Below are 19,448 nucleotides of genomic sequence, written 5' to 3'. Positions count from 1 at the left end.
ACTACAAAAAATAAAAAAGCAGACTCTTGGTGCAGGAAAAGATAATGAAATTAGAGATATATAACAAAAATTCCAGAAATAGACCCAAGTACACAGAAACTTAATATTTGATCAAAAACTACATTTTATAGGGGAAGAGAATAGGTTATTATATTAGACAAAGGTTATATTTGAACATCTAGACATTGACAAAAAAATTTCTACCTGATATGATACAACAAATTCCTGATGAATTTGTCAGATGACAATGAGCATAAAATATTTATAGGAAGTGTTTTTTAATTTGATGGTAAGAAAATTCCTCTTTTAGCATGGTTCAAAGTCTTAAAGATTGACAGATTTTATTAAATAAAAATTTTAGATTGCCAATATGATAAACATTGATTTTTATTTCTTCAACTATAAGTGAAATATAATATCTTTTCATACATATTGTATAACATAAGCAAAGATACCGTAAGTAAAACTAAAATCAAATTAAAAATTCTGAGAAATTAACATGTTTAACAGACAACAGGTATATATCCTTAATATATAAAGTGTTCTAAAAATAAATTCAAAACTCTCAATACTGTCAATACTGTTTTAATATGCTAATTCTTTTCAGAGTTATTACATAATAACTAGTTAATCTAACTATTACAACTTTTAATACAGTATTCTTAATCTGGTATTTGCAATTCTAGGAATTTATCTCATTGAAACATCCACAAATAAGCAAAGAAAGAGTAGGATACAACATAAGAAAGTAAATACAACACATAATACCAAAATTCCTGCTCTATTTCCTAGTTATATTAACCTTGGCAGCTTAATATCCATAAATTCTAGCTTTTATTCCTTATCTCTAAAAAGATAATTAAATAAATCTACATACTTTGAAGTTACTGAAAGGCTGAGTTAAGACAACTCTTGTAAAAACTCAGCACACCATAAACATTTTTTAAATCATTTTTTTATCATTATAAAAATATTCAAGAATACTATTTAGGTGTTTTTAAAATGAAGTATATCTCTAGATAGTAACATGGAAAACCTCCAGTTTCTGAGATGAAAAAAGTAACATGCCATTATCCCATGTCTGTTTTTAAAAAACATCATCACATATCAATGCTTATAAAGAGACCTTTGGGGTTTTTTAAATATAAAATAAATCAGTGCTAAGAGAGATCAAAAACAAAACATATATTATCCCCCACTTCCTTCCCCAAAGAAAAACTAAAACGTATCCAAAGTTTCTCACAACAGGTAGAGAGTGTGACAGGAAAATTATAATTCTATTTTTCACTTTCTCTGTAATATTTTCCATAATGTTTGAGTTTTGTAAAACAAATATGAATCAGGGGAATTACAAATCAATCAGACATTCAAAGAGATTCTTCAAAGTGACTCTATGGAATTTCACTAAGTCATACAAGGACTTATGCTGAAGAAAAAACATTTTGTCTTCAGACAAAAATGAGTTAGCTAGCTCATTTTAAGGTTCAAATGACTAAGTCCTACAAATAAATAACTGAAAAAGTTTTTAGATATAGTCAACTTCTCTGTTATGGTTTGGATGTGTCTCCCAAAAGTTTGTGAGTTCAAAACTTAATATCCAAATTCTTATATTAATGGTGTTCAGAGGTGAGGTCTTTCTGATGAGGATCAGATGAGGTAAAGCAGGTAGGGCTGCCATGATAGCATTACCAACTTTATAAAAACAGAAACCCAAGTTAGAATATATGTTTTGTCTAGCCAAGGGATGCCCTCTACCACGTTATGATTCTGAAAACCATCACCAGTGACCAGTGCCATGTTCTTGGACTTCTCAGGTTCCATTAACTAAATAAACCTTTATTCCTTACAAACTGACTACTTATTAAGCCAACCAATATGAGAAATGTTGGGCTGGGGTTATAGCCCAGTGGTAGAGTGCTTGCCTAGCACGTGTGAGGGAATGGGTTTGATCCTTAGCATATATAAATAAATAAAGGTACTGCGTCCATCTACAACTAAAAATATTTTTTTAAAATATTAATTGTCGAAACCAAATTTTGTCTATGAAAGAAATGTTACTTTTATATGAAACTCAATCAATAGCAAGTTAATTTTAATACCCATCACAAAATGCTGAAACTTAAAAGAATGTAAGCAAGAGATGGTTGTGTTGCACCATATTTACTTTCAAGTTTTTATCATGTGAATGGAACTTCATAGCAAAGATATGCTTTGATTCTAAACATCCAAGTCAAACATATTCCTATTAATTCTATTCCTCAAACTATATTAATTTTTATTGCTTTTACTTTAGCTGCTATGTACAAAACGCCATGCATGCCAGTGCTTTATAGAGATAGCCTCTCTAAATCTTACCCTTAAAAAAGTAGCAGTTAGTCTCATTTTATAAGTGAAGACTCTACCTCACAGATTATAAAACTAGCCTAAAACTTCACATCAAATAAGTGAGGAACTGAAATTTGAACTCCAGATCTGAGCCCATGTTTCTTCCATAATACCAATCTGCATTTTCACCTCTATTTTAGATTTAAGATAAACTACTCTAGTTATAAAATAAATAATTTATAATATTTCCTTTCTACAAATTCTCAAAATTTACTCCCAGTAATATTTCTGAAATAACCACTAGTATAATAACCATAATTCTATTTTTCTGTTTATAAACACAAGTAGAATAAACTTGATATAAAACTACAACATGGGATAGAGAAACAAACCTGTGTGGTCTTTCCAGACCCAGTTTCTCCTACAATCAAAACTACTTTATTTTCCTTAATTATTTTTACAATTTCTTCTTGTTTCTCAAACACTGGCAAAGACTGCCTGAATGAGTCAAATTCAGATTCTCCTCTTTTCACTGGAACTTGAGGTATGCCATTGTTGAGTCGCCCACTTGTTTTACTCATTTCCCGGTTTTCTTTGAAAACGAATGGAAGAACAAAAAAATTATAATCAAAATTGAAAAAGAAGTGTTCAATGCTTCATGTTTTTCTCCTATACTTACTATAGAATATAGTACAAATTTCAGTACCCACATAGATGAATAAAAATTGATTCTTTAATAATCATTAAAAACACAATTTTGATAACCTAAATTATTTTCAGGTTTACCATAAGTTTCCATCAGTAGTATCACAGAAAATTAAAATTCTATAGTAGGAAAGAATGTGCATTATATTTATAAGAATTGTGACATACAATATGAAAACATTACAGAAAAAGAAAATAACCTATATATTTTAAATTTATACATGTATGATTAAGTGAGAAACAGGATTACATGTGTAAATACAAGGTTGGAAAGCTTCACAAATTTCCTAGTTGAGCCTTTTAGCAATATCCACATTTAACATAAGAAGGAATAAAAAAGATATGTTTTATATTCTCCATATAGCTCCAAATAAGTTTTGTCTAACTATATTTAAAACAAGTTATTTGATATTGAAGACCATATATTTGCTGCAGACCTGCTCCAAAAGACAGAGATAATTATGCAAATCTGTCACTATAGGTAATAAAATAAATGTCTCACTTTGGAAGTTATTTTTCCAAATAGTAAAATTACAACTTCATTTTCTAACCAAAATAATAATTTTTCTACACTGGAGCAACTTAATGAACTAAAGAGTCTACCAATCCATTAACAGATACTAAAGCCCCAATTCAAAATTTTATTCATTAATGCATCAAGGCAGTATATATATCCCTGTTTAGTTTCCTGGCTGGTTGAATGACTTTAAACAAATCATTTAACTCTTCATAGGACAAAGGTTGCCATGAGGCCTTTTATAATGGGTTAGTACACTGCCTAGCACACAATATGTGCTCAGTAAATGTTAGCTATTACTATAATGCTTAAAAAAAAAAAAAAAAACTTGGTTCAACTCCATGACAAGCCTTAAAACTGCATTTTGTTCTCAAATTTTCACAACTCTTAATCATTTCTAACAAACTATTCAAACTGAAAAAACTTATTTTATATAAGTTTTTAAAAATAAATCTAAATGGAAAAAGAACAGTCATCAAATAACAGGGTAAACAAGGAAGCTCACCAGAAAATACATACCAGCTTCAACTGCAAACACATTTCCTCTTTCTGTTTTAGGCAGAAGTTCAGTTCGCTCTTTATTGGTGACAGGAAATCTCTGAATTAGGCTCCTAATAGCATGCTTTGTATTATGAGTCAAATTACAGGTCATCATTGCATGAGCTGTTTCTGATCCATCTTTCTTCTTCACAGTTAGGTATCTATTTGCTCCCTTTCTGAATATTAATAAAAATCATTTGTTTACTACATACAGTCAACTAGTTCACATATCATATATGCCTACTTTTCTCAAGCAAAACATTTTTAAAAAATCAAAACACTTTTGGGATAAAATGCTAAACATCCTCCCAAAATGCAATAAAGGGAAATTTAGGGCTAAAATGGCCACAAGACTATTTTCAATTAAAATTTCAAAATGTGGCAAATTTAATTTGAAATCAGAAAAAAAAAGGGGGGGGGGAGGCTTGCTTATCCAGAAGTGTTGAAAATCTGTCTTTAGCAGACTTTATGGTAGAGGAAACATCACCAGTTAATACATGCTGTGAAGCATATAGAGCAGGGTGGGGTTGGGGTGGGGTTCTAAACAAAAGAACCTAAAAGTGACAATGAAGCAGCTATGGCTGACTGTTCAGATTAATGTGTCCCACTGAACGCTTCCACAGTATGTTGGTAATGTCACACTCCCATGAAAACCTGTTAAAAGAGCCAGTTTAGTGGCTGAACCAAAAATTCATAAAACAGCATTTCTGGTAACTATTTCAGATACATTTTTTCTTAATAGAAGAAATTTTTCAAAGCTTCAGGCTCTTTAATTAAAAGGTAATGATGATCTATAACTATTCAAGTTATTTCCTGGAAATTCATTTGTTTCTTTATCTAGTACAGAACTGACCATGTCTTTTATACTTCTGTAGCTCCAAAAACACTAGGTTAAATGCTATACACACAGGAAATCCTCAAGTGTTTTGAATGATTTAATAACACAAGGATATTATCTGGCACTAATTGTACTGAGAGCTCAGGCCCTGAAAGCTCACAAGACATGGATTTGAATCCCAGTTCTATCACTTACTGGCTGTGTCGCCATAAGAAAATTATTTAATGGCTCAAGTCTAAGATTATTATATTTATTTCAAAGGAATATTATATGATTAAAATGATACTGTCAAGTACATTTCACTAAAAGTAAACATAATAGTTACAGAAAAAATATCTGTAATTTCCATAGTGTAAAAGTAATCATGTCAGGAAGTTTTACTATGTTCCACCTTCAGCATGGGCTCTAACATAAATGAAAGTTATTACATAATTATCAGAGAAAAATTTTATTTCCTTTTTTTTTTTTTTTAGTAATGGGGATTGAACCCAGGGGCGTTTTACCATTGAGCTACATCCCAAGTCCCTTTTTTTTTTTTTCACTAAATTGCTGAGGTTGGCCTTGAACTTCCCATTCTTCTACCTCAACCTCCCAAGTTGCTGAAATTACAGGTGGATGTGCCACCACATCTGGCTCATTTCCTAAATTAAAAAAAAAGTTACCCAAAATATTTTACAAAATGCTTTACCATTTATTAACATCACCAGCATATTATAGAAAAAAGCAACAGAGTCATAAATACAACAACTATTACTTACTTTGATAATTTTTATGATTCTAATTAGATTTTAAATTTTGTAATCAATATCTTCATTATAAAAACGATATTAAACTGGAAACTGACCTATACAGTTTTACCTATATAAGGCTTCTAAATGAGGCTTTTTTTTACAACAATTTTAAATTTCTGACGATTCCTTACTAAATACTAAATATATGGTTTCTATCATCATACATTAATTGAGCACCTACTTTAGGCCAGGCACTGTGGTAGAAACTAGAATTACAATGTTGAGTAAAATATACTCTCCTTCTTCAACAATCCTACAATCAAATTAATAGTCAAAATGAAACCTTCCTAATACAGGTTGCCTAACAGCTTTTATTTATAAAAACAATTCACATTAAGCAGGTTCAATGACATAGCCATTACCATTTAAAATGTATTGAATTCAAGTTTAGCACAGATGGTAGGGCAGAAACAGCATAAAGTTGACAGTTTCTATGTTTAATAAAAGAGTCCACCTGTGGCTATTAGTGTTTGTTCCTACCACATTCAGCATCACAGTGACAGTATCACAAAAGGATCAATGAGATTTTTGGTAAAATATTCACCTCATCATTGAATGAAATATTCAGTATAGTAGAGATTACATACTGCTACATTAACTGAAACACTAAAATTTTATCAGGTATTCATTCCAAGGCTATTGATACTATGTTTTGATGAAAAACATAAAAATCCCCTTTCTAAAGAAAAATTAACTAGAAACTAGCCCCAGAAAATAATGCTACATAAATAACTTCACAAGAATTCTGGGTTTTTTTTTTTTTTTTTTTTTTAAGAGAGAATGAGAGAGGAGAGAGGGAGGGGGGGAGAGGGGGGGGAGGGAGGGAGAGAGAGGGAGGGAGAGAGAATTTTTAATATTTATTTCTTAGTTCTTGGCGGACACAACATCTTTGTTGGTATGTGGTGCTGAGGATCGAACCCGGGCCGCACGCTTGCCAGGCGAGCGTGCTACCGCCTGAGCCACATCCCCAGCCCCGAATTCTGGGGTTTTTGTGCCAGGGATTGAGCCCAAGGGCACTTAACTACTGAGCCACATCCCCTAGTCCTTTATTTATTTATTTTTAATTTTGAGAAAGGATCTCACTAAGTTGCTTAGGGCCTCACTAAGTTGCTGAGGCTGGCTTTGAACTTACGATCCTCCTGCCTCAGCCTTCCAAGCCTCTGGGATTACGGAAGTACACCACCATGCCCAGCTAGAATTTTTTAAATAACAAAATGCAACCCTCACATGCAGTTTTTAAGCATAAAAGCAAATGCTCAATGGGGATGGCAAAAGGGGAGACTTTGGTCAACAGGTCCAAAGTTATAGTTAAATAAGAATAAGTTCTGGTGTTCTACTTCACAGTATGGTGACTATAGTTAACAATAAGGCACATTTCAAAATAGCTATGAGAGAATTTTTTAAAGTTCTCATACACACACACACACACACACACACAAAAAAAAGAAAAATTCTCACCACCAAGAAATGATAAATATTTAAGGTGATATATATGCTAAATTACCCTGATTTCTACAATGTATACATGTATCAAAACATCACAATGTATTCTATAAATATATAAAATTATTAGTCAATTAAAAATAAAAATTAACTAAAACTAATGTAATAATATTATAGATAAGAATTTCTTATCTGTAATTTCAAAGTGTAAAAATAACCAATACATGCTATAGTGAAGTTGTGGCATTTCAATGGCTTCTTCCTTTGGAAGAAAAATTATGGGAGTTGAGAACTTAGCTCAGTGGTAGAGCACAAACAGCATATACAAGGCCCTGGGTTCAATCCCTACCACCAAAAAAAAGAAAAATTATGCTATAACCAATCAAATTTGATACAATTTTTTTTATTAATCCATTTATCAGTTTACTAAACATGCTATTAAGCATTTAACAGAAACAGCCATATGCCTTAATATTCTCCACTTTCCAAATCTGAAAACAATTTAAAAGATCATCTAAAAGAGGCTGGGGGTATAGCTCAGTGGTAGATTATTTCACATATACTACCCTGGGTTTGATGCCCAGCACAAAAAAAAAAAAAAAAAAAAAAAAAATTATCTAACAAGCCAAAGAAATGACTACTTAAAAAGCTGACAGCCAGGCCTGGGATTGTGTGGCTCGGTGATAGAGTGCTTGCTTAGCATGTGTGAGGCACTGGGTTCAATTCTCAGCATTGTATATAAATAAATGAATAAGTGTCCATCAACATCTTAAAAAAAAAGATTAAAAAAAGCTGCCAGCCATCAAGGAGTTAATGCCTCTAAAAAAAACCAAGACATTCATTAGATGACTACTAAATATAAATACTTAATTTCTTATACCCTATATTTATACTTCCCTTGAGCAGGGAGATAAAAGATCTAAATCATTTTCACCCCAAAACTGTATGTAATACAGAATTACAAATTTATTGAAGTTTAATATATTAAACTTTAATATATTAATATGGACTTTTTTATGACTAGTTAGAAACTTAATAGTTTAATAACCAACCAAATAACTTTGCCACTAAAATGAATACAGCTGCTTTCATGCTATATCCACAGTTTGTAGTAAATTTGTTCTTTGTATGGACTTAACAGACTATAAGTACCTGGAAAATGAAAATTCCCGTACATTATTTTTGACCTAACTTCTTCTAGCACCCAGAACATTGCTATAAACTCACAATGAAAATCAAAATGAATTAACTAAGCAGGGCATACACCTGTAATCCAGCTACTCAGAAGGCTGAGGCAGGTAGATCACAACTTCAAGGCCAATCTGGGCAAATTCAGCAAGAACCTACCTCAAAACAAAATTTAAAAAGGGGTGGTGATAGAGATTAGAGATAGGACCCTATGTATTCTAGGCAAGTGCTCTGAGTTCAACTCCCAGTACCCTCCCCCACAAAAAAAATAATTATTTTAGTTACACATTAACTGTTCAAATTCTGGCTCTGCCACTTATTAGCTATGTGATTTTAAGAAAATTACTTACCACCTCTAAGCTTTCATGGCCTCACCTGTTATATAGTTACCAGATGTTAATAAAAGAACCTATCTTATTAAACTATTGAGAGAATTAAGTGATAATCCATTTAAAGCATCTAGCACAGTGACTGTTGCATAAGAGCACTTCAGTGTTAGCTGCTGTTATTATCACTGAATATAGCAGGGTTTCTTTTTAATGGTGTCAAAAAATTCCTCAAGAGACATTACTACTTTGAACCCTTATAAGATGAAAGGGTAAAACTGAAAAGGGGTATACCCTTCTGGTCAAGGTGAATAAATTACTTCAGTACCTATTAAGTAGTGACTGTAACAGTCATGGGATAAGAACCACATATGTGGAAAATCTACTTTCACATACTTTGTATTTTTTCATTCCACAAGTTTTTAACCATTAATTTTGTAAACTTCATTTTGTCTAACTTGCATTAAAAGAGGAAAAGATTTTGTTTTGGTTATAAACAAGTCAGACTCAGAAAAGTATTCTCTTAGGACCAAAACACAATGATTTCAGTTGAGGAAAAAAATTAAACAAAAGATGAAATGGAATTTTTTTTAAATACTTTTTTAGTTGTCAATGGACTTTATTGTGTTTATTTATATGTGGTGCTGAGAACTGAACCCAGTGCCTCACACATGCTAGGCAAGCGTTCTACCACTGAGTCACAACCCCAGCCCAGAAAAGTATTCTCTCAGGACCAAAACACAATGATTTCAGTTGAGGAAAAAAATTAAACAAAGACAAGATGGAATTTTTGGCATGTGAAACCTGACTTTCAAAGAAAACTTTAGTAGAAGATATACTAAATATCACAAAATGGGGGTATTACTACAAGAAGACTATCTTCACTAAAAGATGAGCAACTATTAAAACTAAAACCAAAGTATATTCAACTTGTTAGGAAGAGATGGAAAACAAAATCCATCACATGTCTTCATTTTGAAAGAAAGGCTACCAGACGAGCACAGTGGCACAGGTTTGTAATCTCAGAGACTCCAGAGGCTGAAGCAGGAGGATCACGAGCTCAAGACCAGCCTCGGCAATTAGTGAGACCCTATGCAACTTGGGGTGGGGTTGTACCTCAGTGGCAGAGCACTGGCATAGCACTCGTGAGGCACTAGGTTCAATCCTCAGCACCACATAAAAATAAATAAATAAAATAAAGGTACTGTGTCCACCTACAATTAAAAAAAATTATTTTAAATTTTTTAAAAATTAAAACAATAAAATAAAAGGGGTGGGATGTGGTTCAGTGGTTAAGTACTATGACATATTTATCCCTTTTTTTGATAAATAATCTGTTTTAAAATAAGAAAAACTATCAGCTTACCCTTTACTTTTAGAAACTAAACCAAGAGATTGACTCAATCGATGAATAAAGGCTCTTTCAGTACTGGTCAGTGAAGAAGGAAATTCCATTTCTACATAAAAAAAAAAGTAGTACCATTTGTGGATGGACAATTTTCTTTCAAGTAATATATAAAAATGCAAATTACAAAAAACACATAAGCATATAGTCAAATTATATTTTGTGAAAAGTAAGTATTAATTCAATAACCACTGAATGCTTACCAGAATTCTGATATTAATTTTTTTGAACCATGTAATGAACCTAAATATGATAAAGGACTCTGATGCTTACCAAAGACTGCTGGAATCTTGAGCTGATATAATGACTGATGAACATAATTTAGTATTTTTACTTAGTCCTTACTTGCTTCTTGTAGCACCCAGAACATTGCTATAAACTCACAACGAACATCAAAATGAATTAACTAAGCAGGGCATACATCTGTAATCCAGGTGTATGCTTAATTAACAAAATGTTTATTTCCTTCAACAATGAGAATATGCAAGCATTAGTTCTCAACATGAAACTCCACTGTCTTTGCTTTCAAAACTATACTGAATTTATGTTCCATTATTTTGGATGAGCTTTATTGTTACATAGTGCTGATACTTTACGTCTGTTTTAATAGAAGTTCAAAATTACTCTTCCAGGTCACCCAGTTTGGACTGAAACTAAAAAGTCTTCTATTTAAGTCAGCAAAACGGAGGGAGCATTCAATGATGCTGTACAGACACCACAGGTGAGCTGCTGGTCCTGAATTATAGGACCCAAGACAGAGTCTTCTAAGGTGTGGAATAGCTTCGTAGGCCAAGATAAATTCAATTTGTCTAAGTGTTTAGCATGATGTTACTAAGATTTAAACATTTTGCAAGTGCATTTACTTATCTGTTTGACTTCCTTCTTCTACTTTTGTAGCTTAAATGTTAACTAGTTAAGGCTAAGCTGCTTTTAAATAACGTAAGTGTAGAGGCTTACCAATACCCAAAAAACGCTGCCCTAGCTGCCCAAGGCTGCTCAAAGTCCTGGAAAAAGAAAAACTTCCCGCTTGGGAGCAACTTGACCTTCCCGCCTTCTGATGCCAGGCAAGTGCTGGTCAGTAACCCAGCGGACCCGCACGGCAGCTTGCGGTTCTTCACTTCCCACCGTAGGGGCACCACCGCGCTCCAACCCGGGCTGAGCCTCGGAGGGCTGCCAGGTGGGCGGCCCCGGTCTCCCCTCCTTTTCTGGGGCAGCCCCATCACTCAGGGGATCCAGTTTGCGGGCCGGGGGCGAAGGGCCGTCGGCCCGCGGGGTCCCTGTCTGGAACCGCACCTCTCTGGTCCCCGTATCGGAAGCGCTCCAGAGCGATATTGACTGCAATCTTCACCTCCTCGTCGATACGAATGTCCTTCAGACCCTTGGCCCGGCCGCCGCCCCCAGGGCCACACGGAGTGGGGCCTCCCCCTCCGCCTCCAGTCCCACCGCCGCCGCCGCCACCGCCTGGAGCCGGCGGCCGCGGGGAGACGCTGCTCGGCCTGGACATGGCCCTGAGGAGATGTTCTCCCCGCGCGGGAGCGGCCAGGCCTGCTGCTGACAGCCAACGACAGGGAATGTGGGCCTCAGGGGCAACTGCGCGAGCCCGACGTCTCAGCCGGCAGCCGCTCTTCGGTCAGAGTCGCCAGAAAGCTAGCATTCACCACTACAAGCCAAAAAGCGCCGGCGCCACTAAAGCCCCGGAGCAGCCGAGTGCGCGAGCGTGATGACGTAACCAGGCCCGCCGCAGCCCGTGACCTCAGCACGTCAGCGGTCCCGCTAGGCGGCAGCTGTGCAGACCGAAACTCCCACCCAGGTGATGGTGAGGTTTCCCCTCGCCGCCCGCGGAGGTGTTCTCCTTAATCCTTTTACTCAATTACTTATTAGTTGGCTTAATCCTTCGCTCCTTCCTTCAGAACAGCTTCCTACTGCCCAGCAGTATGCTGCACTCTCGATGTGCATTAGGAAATAGACAAAAGTTCCCGCCCTCATGTGGTTTATATTCTAGGGGGAGTAGGCTGCCAGATGAAGCAAATAAAAATACAGACAATAGAGTGATTTGAATTTCACATGAACAAAGAATAATGTTTTAGTATCCATCTTTCCTATGCAATATTTGGAAACACATAGTGGAAAAAAAATTATCCGTTACCCGAAATTCGTATTTAACTGAGAGTCTATATTTTATTTCTCAACCTTAAATGGGGTGACAGACAAAAAACAAGTTAATGATTACGTCATAGTTATAAATACTATAACTATTTATTGATTTCATATTTTGGGTATGATGGAATATGGAGGTAGGACCCTTTAGTCTGGGGTAGTGAGGGAAGGTTATGAGAATTTACATTGATTTGCAATCCCACTAACATAAATTTAATCCCTGCCACTCTGATCTTCCTCTGATTATCCTCTAGACAGCAACCAGAGTAATCTTTTTTAAAATATAAGGCAAATAGCATCACACCCCAATATAAAGACTTTGAATTGTTCTGCACTACAATTAGAACAAACCTTAAATTTGTACCATGACCTCAAGACACTCTGCGGCTGCCCTCACCATCATGATAGTGTATCCTGTTCTGATGCACTTCTCTCTCTCTCTCTCTCTCTCTCTCTCTCTCTCTCTCTCTCTCTCTCTCCCCCCCCCCTTCTCACACAAAGCTCCTTACCATCTGGGGAACTTTGCACTTGGATAATTTTCTCCTGCATAAGGCTATCTTCCGTTGAAAACTTATCATCATCTAAAGCAGAATTCCATCCCTTGCCTAGGCATGCTCTCTCACATGAATCTGTTTTCATTTGCCACTTTTTTGAAAATATTTTTTTGCTCTTCTCACTAGGATATAGGCTTCTTATAATCAGAAACCTTGTTTATAGTGTTTGTCCCTGTTTTGTCAGCACACAATAGGTGTTTTAGAATCTAGAATTAAGACTGGTTATCTCTGCCCTCAGAATACATTTCTCATAATCCTTAAACTCCAAATATCTTTTATTGACTCCTAGAAAGAGTTCTGGACAAGGAAAGATAGGTCTTATATTCTGCCCCTTGCTAAAAACAGGTGGCTAGCTTTGAGAGTGGACTATCCTAATATCCAGAGATGTATTACAGACTTTATAAGAGAGCAAGCCATAGATAGATAATAATAAAGAGAGAAAGCCATAGATAGATAACAATCATCTCACTGCAGCAAAATGTCTATATAATAATCCCTACATAGCTATAAACTAGCAACTCATCCTGAAAGAGTTTATTATAATGTCCACTATGTTAATCACAGCCAACTGTGTTGCAATGCTTAACAGGATGTCATATCTACAAATAATGATAATTTGGGAACTGAAATATACACACAAAAAAAACCCAAGAAATATATGTACATTAAAACACTCAAATAATTACTTGACTTAGAGATCAAAAATTAGGTTCTAAATTGAAAGTTTTAGAGCTACTTACTACAGTTCCATTTTGGTATTTTTCCACTGACTTATTACTTGCATATCAAAAATATTTCCAAATAGTAATAATAAACTGGTGTTTAATCCTAGAAAATATAATTTAACTGGAAGAAATCTATCTGCTTCTTGATTTGAGCAAATCATTTAATCTTTCCAGATTAGTGCTTCCCAAGCTTTTCATCTCATGGTACACATAGAAAGTGATATTTGCATGACAGACTGGGTATGACAAAGAATACTAATGCTTATAAATTTTCATGTTTCTCTTCTTTCAGAGATCAACATTAGACCACATTCCTCCCATGTTTCCCCACATTTTACTCCTATTGTAAAACTATGTGGGTGAGTTCTTCAATAGAATGTAGATACAAGTGATGTATGGTATGATTCTTTATCTTTTCTGGTCTGCAGCTAGATATTGAAGAAGGAATTAGTTGAGAATGAGCTCTGCAATGTTGGAGTCGAACCAGTGGTATCAGTATCAACTCTTGGAAATATGTATATATATGAATGAAAGAGAAAGAACGAGAGAATTAAAAATAGGGCTAGGAATGTAGGTCAATGGTAGAACACTTGCCTGGCATCTGTGAGGCCATGGGTTCAAGCCCCAATACTAAAAAAATAAAATTAAAAATAGATGTGTAAGTATGTATTTATGAGTATAAATACTGAGTGAGCCTAAAAGCAATTACAAGGTATCAGTGAGTACACCTAGTACCCAAATCTTAGTTTGTGTTATTTTCCCATAAAGAGAACCAAGGCCCTCTAGAAAAAAGGTTGAATCCAGGGCTGGAAAGGACAAAGATAACATGAACCTGAAACATCTTCAGATGTCAAAAAAAGGAAATTGTGTAAAAGAGCATATAGATTTGTCAAAAGAACACGGGTTCTACTAAGCATCAAAGTTAGCATAATTTAAGTAATGCATGAGTAATTATAGTGTTGGTTTACAACCCGTAGAATAAAATAAACATCCATGAGTCCATTATGATATTAATAAATAATATTAGTTATTATTATATAATATACAGCATAATATTACATTATTAATATATTAATAAGAATTATTATTATTATATTCATTCTTCTGAATGAATGAATAATTAAATAGGAGAAAGGAAGGCTCTTCCTTAGAGAAATATTCTATTTAATAAATATAGAAAGGATGATAAAAACAGAATATCACCATAGGAAACAACACATTCGTAATTATGTTAGGAAAGAATCATTTATAGATGTTAAATAAAAATAGTGAGCAAAGGTATGATAAGAAATAGAATATTTGCATATTCTGTCAATATTTCTCTATAATTCATTAATTATGAAGGGAACATAGTAACTTAACAATGAAGAAACTTATGTCACTTTAGCCAATTGATCAAGTTAACATCACCAATAATACAGTTTATCAACAACATTACCTACACATATATTGCATAACATCATTTCTGTGGTATTCTCACCACAAATACAAAATATCAATCTGATCATGAAAAAAATTAGAAAAATTCAAAGTGAGAAACATTCCACAAAATAGCCGATAATGTTCATAATTGTCAAGATTATGAAAACATGTACTTTTCAGAGATTGGAGGAGATTAAGAAAACATGAAAACCAAATACAACAAGAATTTCTGGAATGGAACATGGGCCAGAATAAAGACATTAGTGGGAAAACTGGCAAAACTTAAATTAGTTGTACTAGCTTTCTGAACTCAGTAATTGATAGTTAGGTAAGAGGTTTGTGTTGTTTGGATCTGGAATGTTCCCCAAAGCTCATGTGTAGGAAACTTGGTCTCTAATACAACTAGGTACAGAGCTTTTAGGAAATGATTAGGGCTCTAGCGTCATCAGTGGATGAACCTTTTATTGCAGTAATCCATTGACCACAGTAGCCAGAGGGACTACTGGGTGGTGTCCATTGGCAGGTGGGATGTGGCAGTAGGAGGCAGATCACTGAGGTTGTGGCCTTGGACTATCTGTCCCTGGTCCCTTCTCTATTTTCTGGCTGTCATTAGCTTAGTGGCTTTCCTCTGCTGAGTCCTTCCACCATGATGTTCTGTCTCACCTCAGGCCCAGAGCAATCGAGTTGACTTACCATGGACTGAACCTCTGAAACAGTGAACTCTAATAAAAATTTACCTCCTGGAAATTGTTCTTGTCATGTATTTTGGTCACAGTAGTGACACAGTTTGTATTAGCGAAAGCTGAAACAAGGGTATAGAAAAACTCCCTATACTGTTTTTGTAATTCTCCTACAAGTCTAAAATTATTTCAGAATAAAAAGTGTGTGTTGGTCGTTATTGTCTGTATCTGGTAAATAATTACATGAGAGAAATGAGTTCAGAAAAGAATTTGCAGAAATAAAAAGGATTAGAGAGTCTAGAAATACAGATCCTTGCAAGTTTGAAAACTAACTGCTACTAAATTTTAAACAGTAGAACAAATGAGATTTTAAAAGACTCAAGGAGCAAACACAGTAAAACTTCTCAATAAGCAAATGACCCAACTCTATTGAAAAGATCAGATGAAAGCTCTGGTCTTCTCACTTGTTGTTTCAGATAGCCAAAAGGTAGCTGACTTTAAATAGAGGAAAAGAGGCACAGAGTGAGGAACAAAGAAACAAATCAAGCTAGAGAATTATATTTAGGAATGAACATCAAGTGTAGTGTTGGTGTATGAAACTGATTGGAAATAAATGTCAGAAGCCTGTAAATATGTTGAGGAACTTGTATTTATTTACAAAGAAACATGAAGTCAAACAAACAAAGCTTTTGATGGATTGTTTTAAATAGTAAAGCCACCTTTGCTATTGCCTTTCAGTGCTTGCTTCATCAAGAGGCAGACCACTATGAAGTCAAACAACAACAAGTGCTGGCGAGGATGTGGAGAAAAGGGTACACTTGTACATTTCTGGTGGGACTGCAAATTGGTACGGCCAATTTGGAAAGCAGTATGGAGATTCCTGGGAAAGATGGGAATGGAACCACCATTTGACCCAGCTATTGCCCTTCTCGGACTATTCCCTGAAGACCTTAAAAGAGCATACTACAGGGATACTGCCACATCGATGTTCATAGCAGCACAATTCACAATAGCTAGACTGTGGAACCAACCCAGATGCCCTTCAATAGATGAATGGATAAAAAAAAAATGTGGCATTTATACACCATGGAGTATTACACAGCACTAAAAAATGACAAAATCATGGAATTTGCAGGGAAATGGATGACACTAGAGCAGATTATGCTTAGTGAAGCTAGCCAATCCCTAAAAAACAAATACCAAATGTCTTCTTTGATATAATGAGAGCAACTATGAACAGAGCAGGGAGGAAGAGCAGGAAGAAAAGATTAACATTAAACAGAGACATGAGATGGGAAGGAAAGGGAGAGAAAAGGGAAATTGCATGGAAATGAAGGGAGACCCTCATTGCTATACAAAATTACATATAAGAGGTTGTGAGGGGAATGGGAAAATAAACAAGGAGAGAAATGAATTACAGTAGATAGGGTAGAGAGAGAAGATGGGAGGGAAGGGGAGGGGGGATAGTAGGGGATAGGAAAGGTATCAGAATACAACAGTTACTAATAGGGCATTATGTAAAATTGTGGATGTGTAACCGACGTGATTCTGCAATCTGCATTTGGGGTAAAAATTGGGAGTTCATAACCCACTTGAATCTAATGTATGAAATATGATATGTCAAGAGCTTTGTAATGTTGTGAACAACCAATAAAAAAAAAGAAAAAAAAAGAGGCAGACCTTAAAAGTTGTACAACCATAAATAGGATATTCTTCCCCATTCCCACTCTTTATGTGGTTAAGGAGGACCATGGACAAGTAAGAACCTGCAGAGAGTGGGGCCAGGGAACATAAAGAAAAATATACAAGGATGTCCCACCTGGAGAACAGAATTAGGAATTAAAAATGAAACAACTTCTCCTGTCTTCCTAAAAGGTGGCCTTCTCAATGTGTGCCCAGGGGTACATCATGTCAGGATCACTAGAGACCAGTGAGTAAGTGCTGTGTGTCTTGCAGTTTCCTTTATCTAAATGGAAAATTTTATGGCAAGTATACAAGTACTGCTCCAACACTTTACATAGGGTGGTGGAAGGGTAGGGAAAGAAACATAGAACATATTTACAAAGTATATAGGTTATCTGATCTTTGGTACCACATACAAACCTGATAAAGAGAACTGTGTGTCAACAACAAATGCTAACTTTGGGCACATTAGGGAGATTATATGTATATTCTATGTGGTTAGAAGAGAACAAAATATTTGACATTTGGTGGTCAGGGTATTGTCAAAAGACAACATTATGACAATTTTGTTTAAAGATTTTAATTGCGGGTCTGGGGATGTAGGTCAGGGGTAGAGCACTCGTCTACTGTGTATGAGGCTGCAGATTTGATTCCCAGCACCCCAAAACAACAAAAAGATCTTAATTGACTTTATGATTCTAGAATTGTCAACACTTCTTTTCATAAAATAGAATGGGTTCCAATGAGCTAGGCAGAGGAGGTCTATTTTATACAGGTAGGGGCTAAAGAAAGCTAAAACACAGAACAAATGTGGGTAGGTTATTAGCATCATTAACTGTGTCAAAGATATTTATGTTTTCCAGTAAGTAAGTTTCTCCTCTTCTTCCTGGGTATTATAATACTTCCCAATTCCTTTGCATTTACTATTGGTCATTGGAATGTGGCTGAAACTGACATACCACTTCCAGGGTTGGTCTCTAAAACCTTCCTTCAATCTTCCATTGTCTTCCTCTCTGGTCTGCTATAAGTTCTAGAGAATGGTAGAGCAGTTAGATAAAAGGGTTGTGGTTTCTTGAATGGTGGTAGTAGAAATCCCCTCACTAACCTGCTTTGAATTGTGACATGGGTAAGAAACAATCCACGATTGTGGTAAACCACTGAAATGTTTGAACGTGTTTATTATAACAATATGGTAGATGGTCACTTTAATGGCTCTGATGAATTGCATTTCCCTGTATTCACATCCTTGTATACTTTTCCTCCTACCCCGATCTGTCCTTTGGTTCTGCACCTTGCTTTGGCCACTGGGAAATAAGCAAAAATTACTTAAGACTGTATCTGTGCATTACAGTGTACCCTCTCTTGCTGGTGAGAATTCTTCTTCCATCAAGTAAAGAAGTTTCACTGCAGAAGACATACAGTCCAGCCTTTGGTACCAATGGCTAGACATGTAAAAGAGGCTAGATCAGTGAAAGAGGCCATACTGGAGAGTCAAGCCTCAAACAAGCTGCCACATCACTACAGCTACATAAGTGACCTGAACAATCTTAGGAGAAGAGCCTCCTAGCCAAACATAGCCCAGCATTTTTCCCCACAGAATACACAAGCAAATAAAGTGCTACCCTTTGAGTAATAAGGTGTAGGTTCAGTTTGTCATAGAACAACAGATAACTAATACAAAGTTAGCTTCTGCTGACTAATACATTGGTATAGAGATAAGACTGATCTTAGCCAGAAGTGACTGGGCCAAGAGAATTAACTTCAACTCTTTTGGTTCCTACTCAACTGCCCAAGGATTGGGGACATGGAGGATTATATGCTTGTAAACAATGTGCATGACACAGCACAGTGCTCTGGAATCTACTCCAGGTGGCTCTCACCTATAAAATTGGCACAGTAGAGTGATATACTATTAAAATAAGACCAATATGCTTTTATTACTGCTATTACAGATAGTTCTTTCCACTCTTTGCCCCCTAACCACACCCACTCGCCATCTCTCCACCCTTTCTCTCTTGTTCAAGTACTTCACTTAGAATCTATTATTTCTAGGAAGGAATATTGTCTTGGCTTGCTTTCAGCTTCCTAGAACTTGGAGGAGGAAAAAGTCACTTTTTTTTTTCAGTATTGGGGATTGAACCCAGGGCCA

The 19,448-nt window shown here is 35.5% G+C and overlaps 1 protein-coding gene across 2 annotated transcripts in view; it reads right to left on the bottom strand.

The window, feature by feature from the left end:
- YTHDC2 (YTH N6-methyladenosine RNA binding protein C2) overlaps positions 1-11,806 on the bottom strand; it is a 79,105-nt gene extending 67,299 nt beyond the window's left edge. For both annotated transcript variants that reach the window (XM_081281702.1, XM_081281703.1), the window contains exons 1-4: positions 11,372-11,806; positions 10,040-10,130; positions 4,067-4,263; positions 2,718-2,917 (exon numbers count right to left, since the gene is read on the bottom strand). In XM_081281702.1, the coding sequence (XP_081137828.1) occupies positions 2,718-2,917; positions 4,067-4,263; positions 10,040-10,130; positions 11,372-11,582 (699 nt within the window). In that variant the 5' untranslated portion in view covers positions 11,583-11,806. The remainder of the gene's footprint in view (positions 1-2,717; positions 2,918-4,066; positions 4,264-10,039; positions 10,131-11,371) is intronic.
- Positions 11,807-19,448: the final 7,642 nt, after the last annotated feature.

This window comes from Spermophilus citellus (assembly GCF_964194105.1).
Source record: "Spermophilus citellus genome assembly, chromosome: 1".
Taxonomy (NCBI): domain Eukaryota; kingdom Metazoa; phylum Chordata; class Mammalia; order Rodentia; family Sciuridae; genus Spermophilus; species Spermophilus citellus.
Note: the sequence above shows the minus strand (reverse complement) of the source record. Positions and strands in the feature narration are given on the sequence as shown.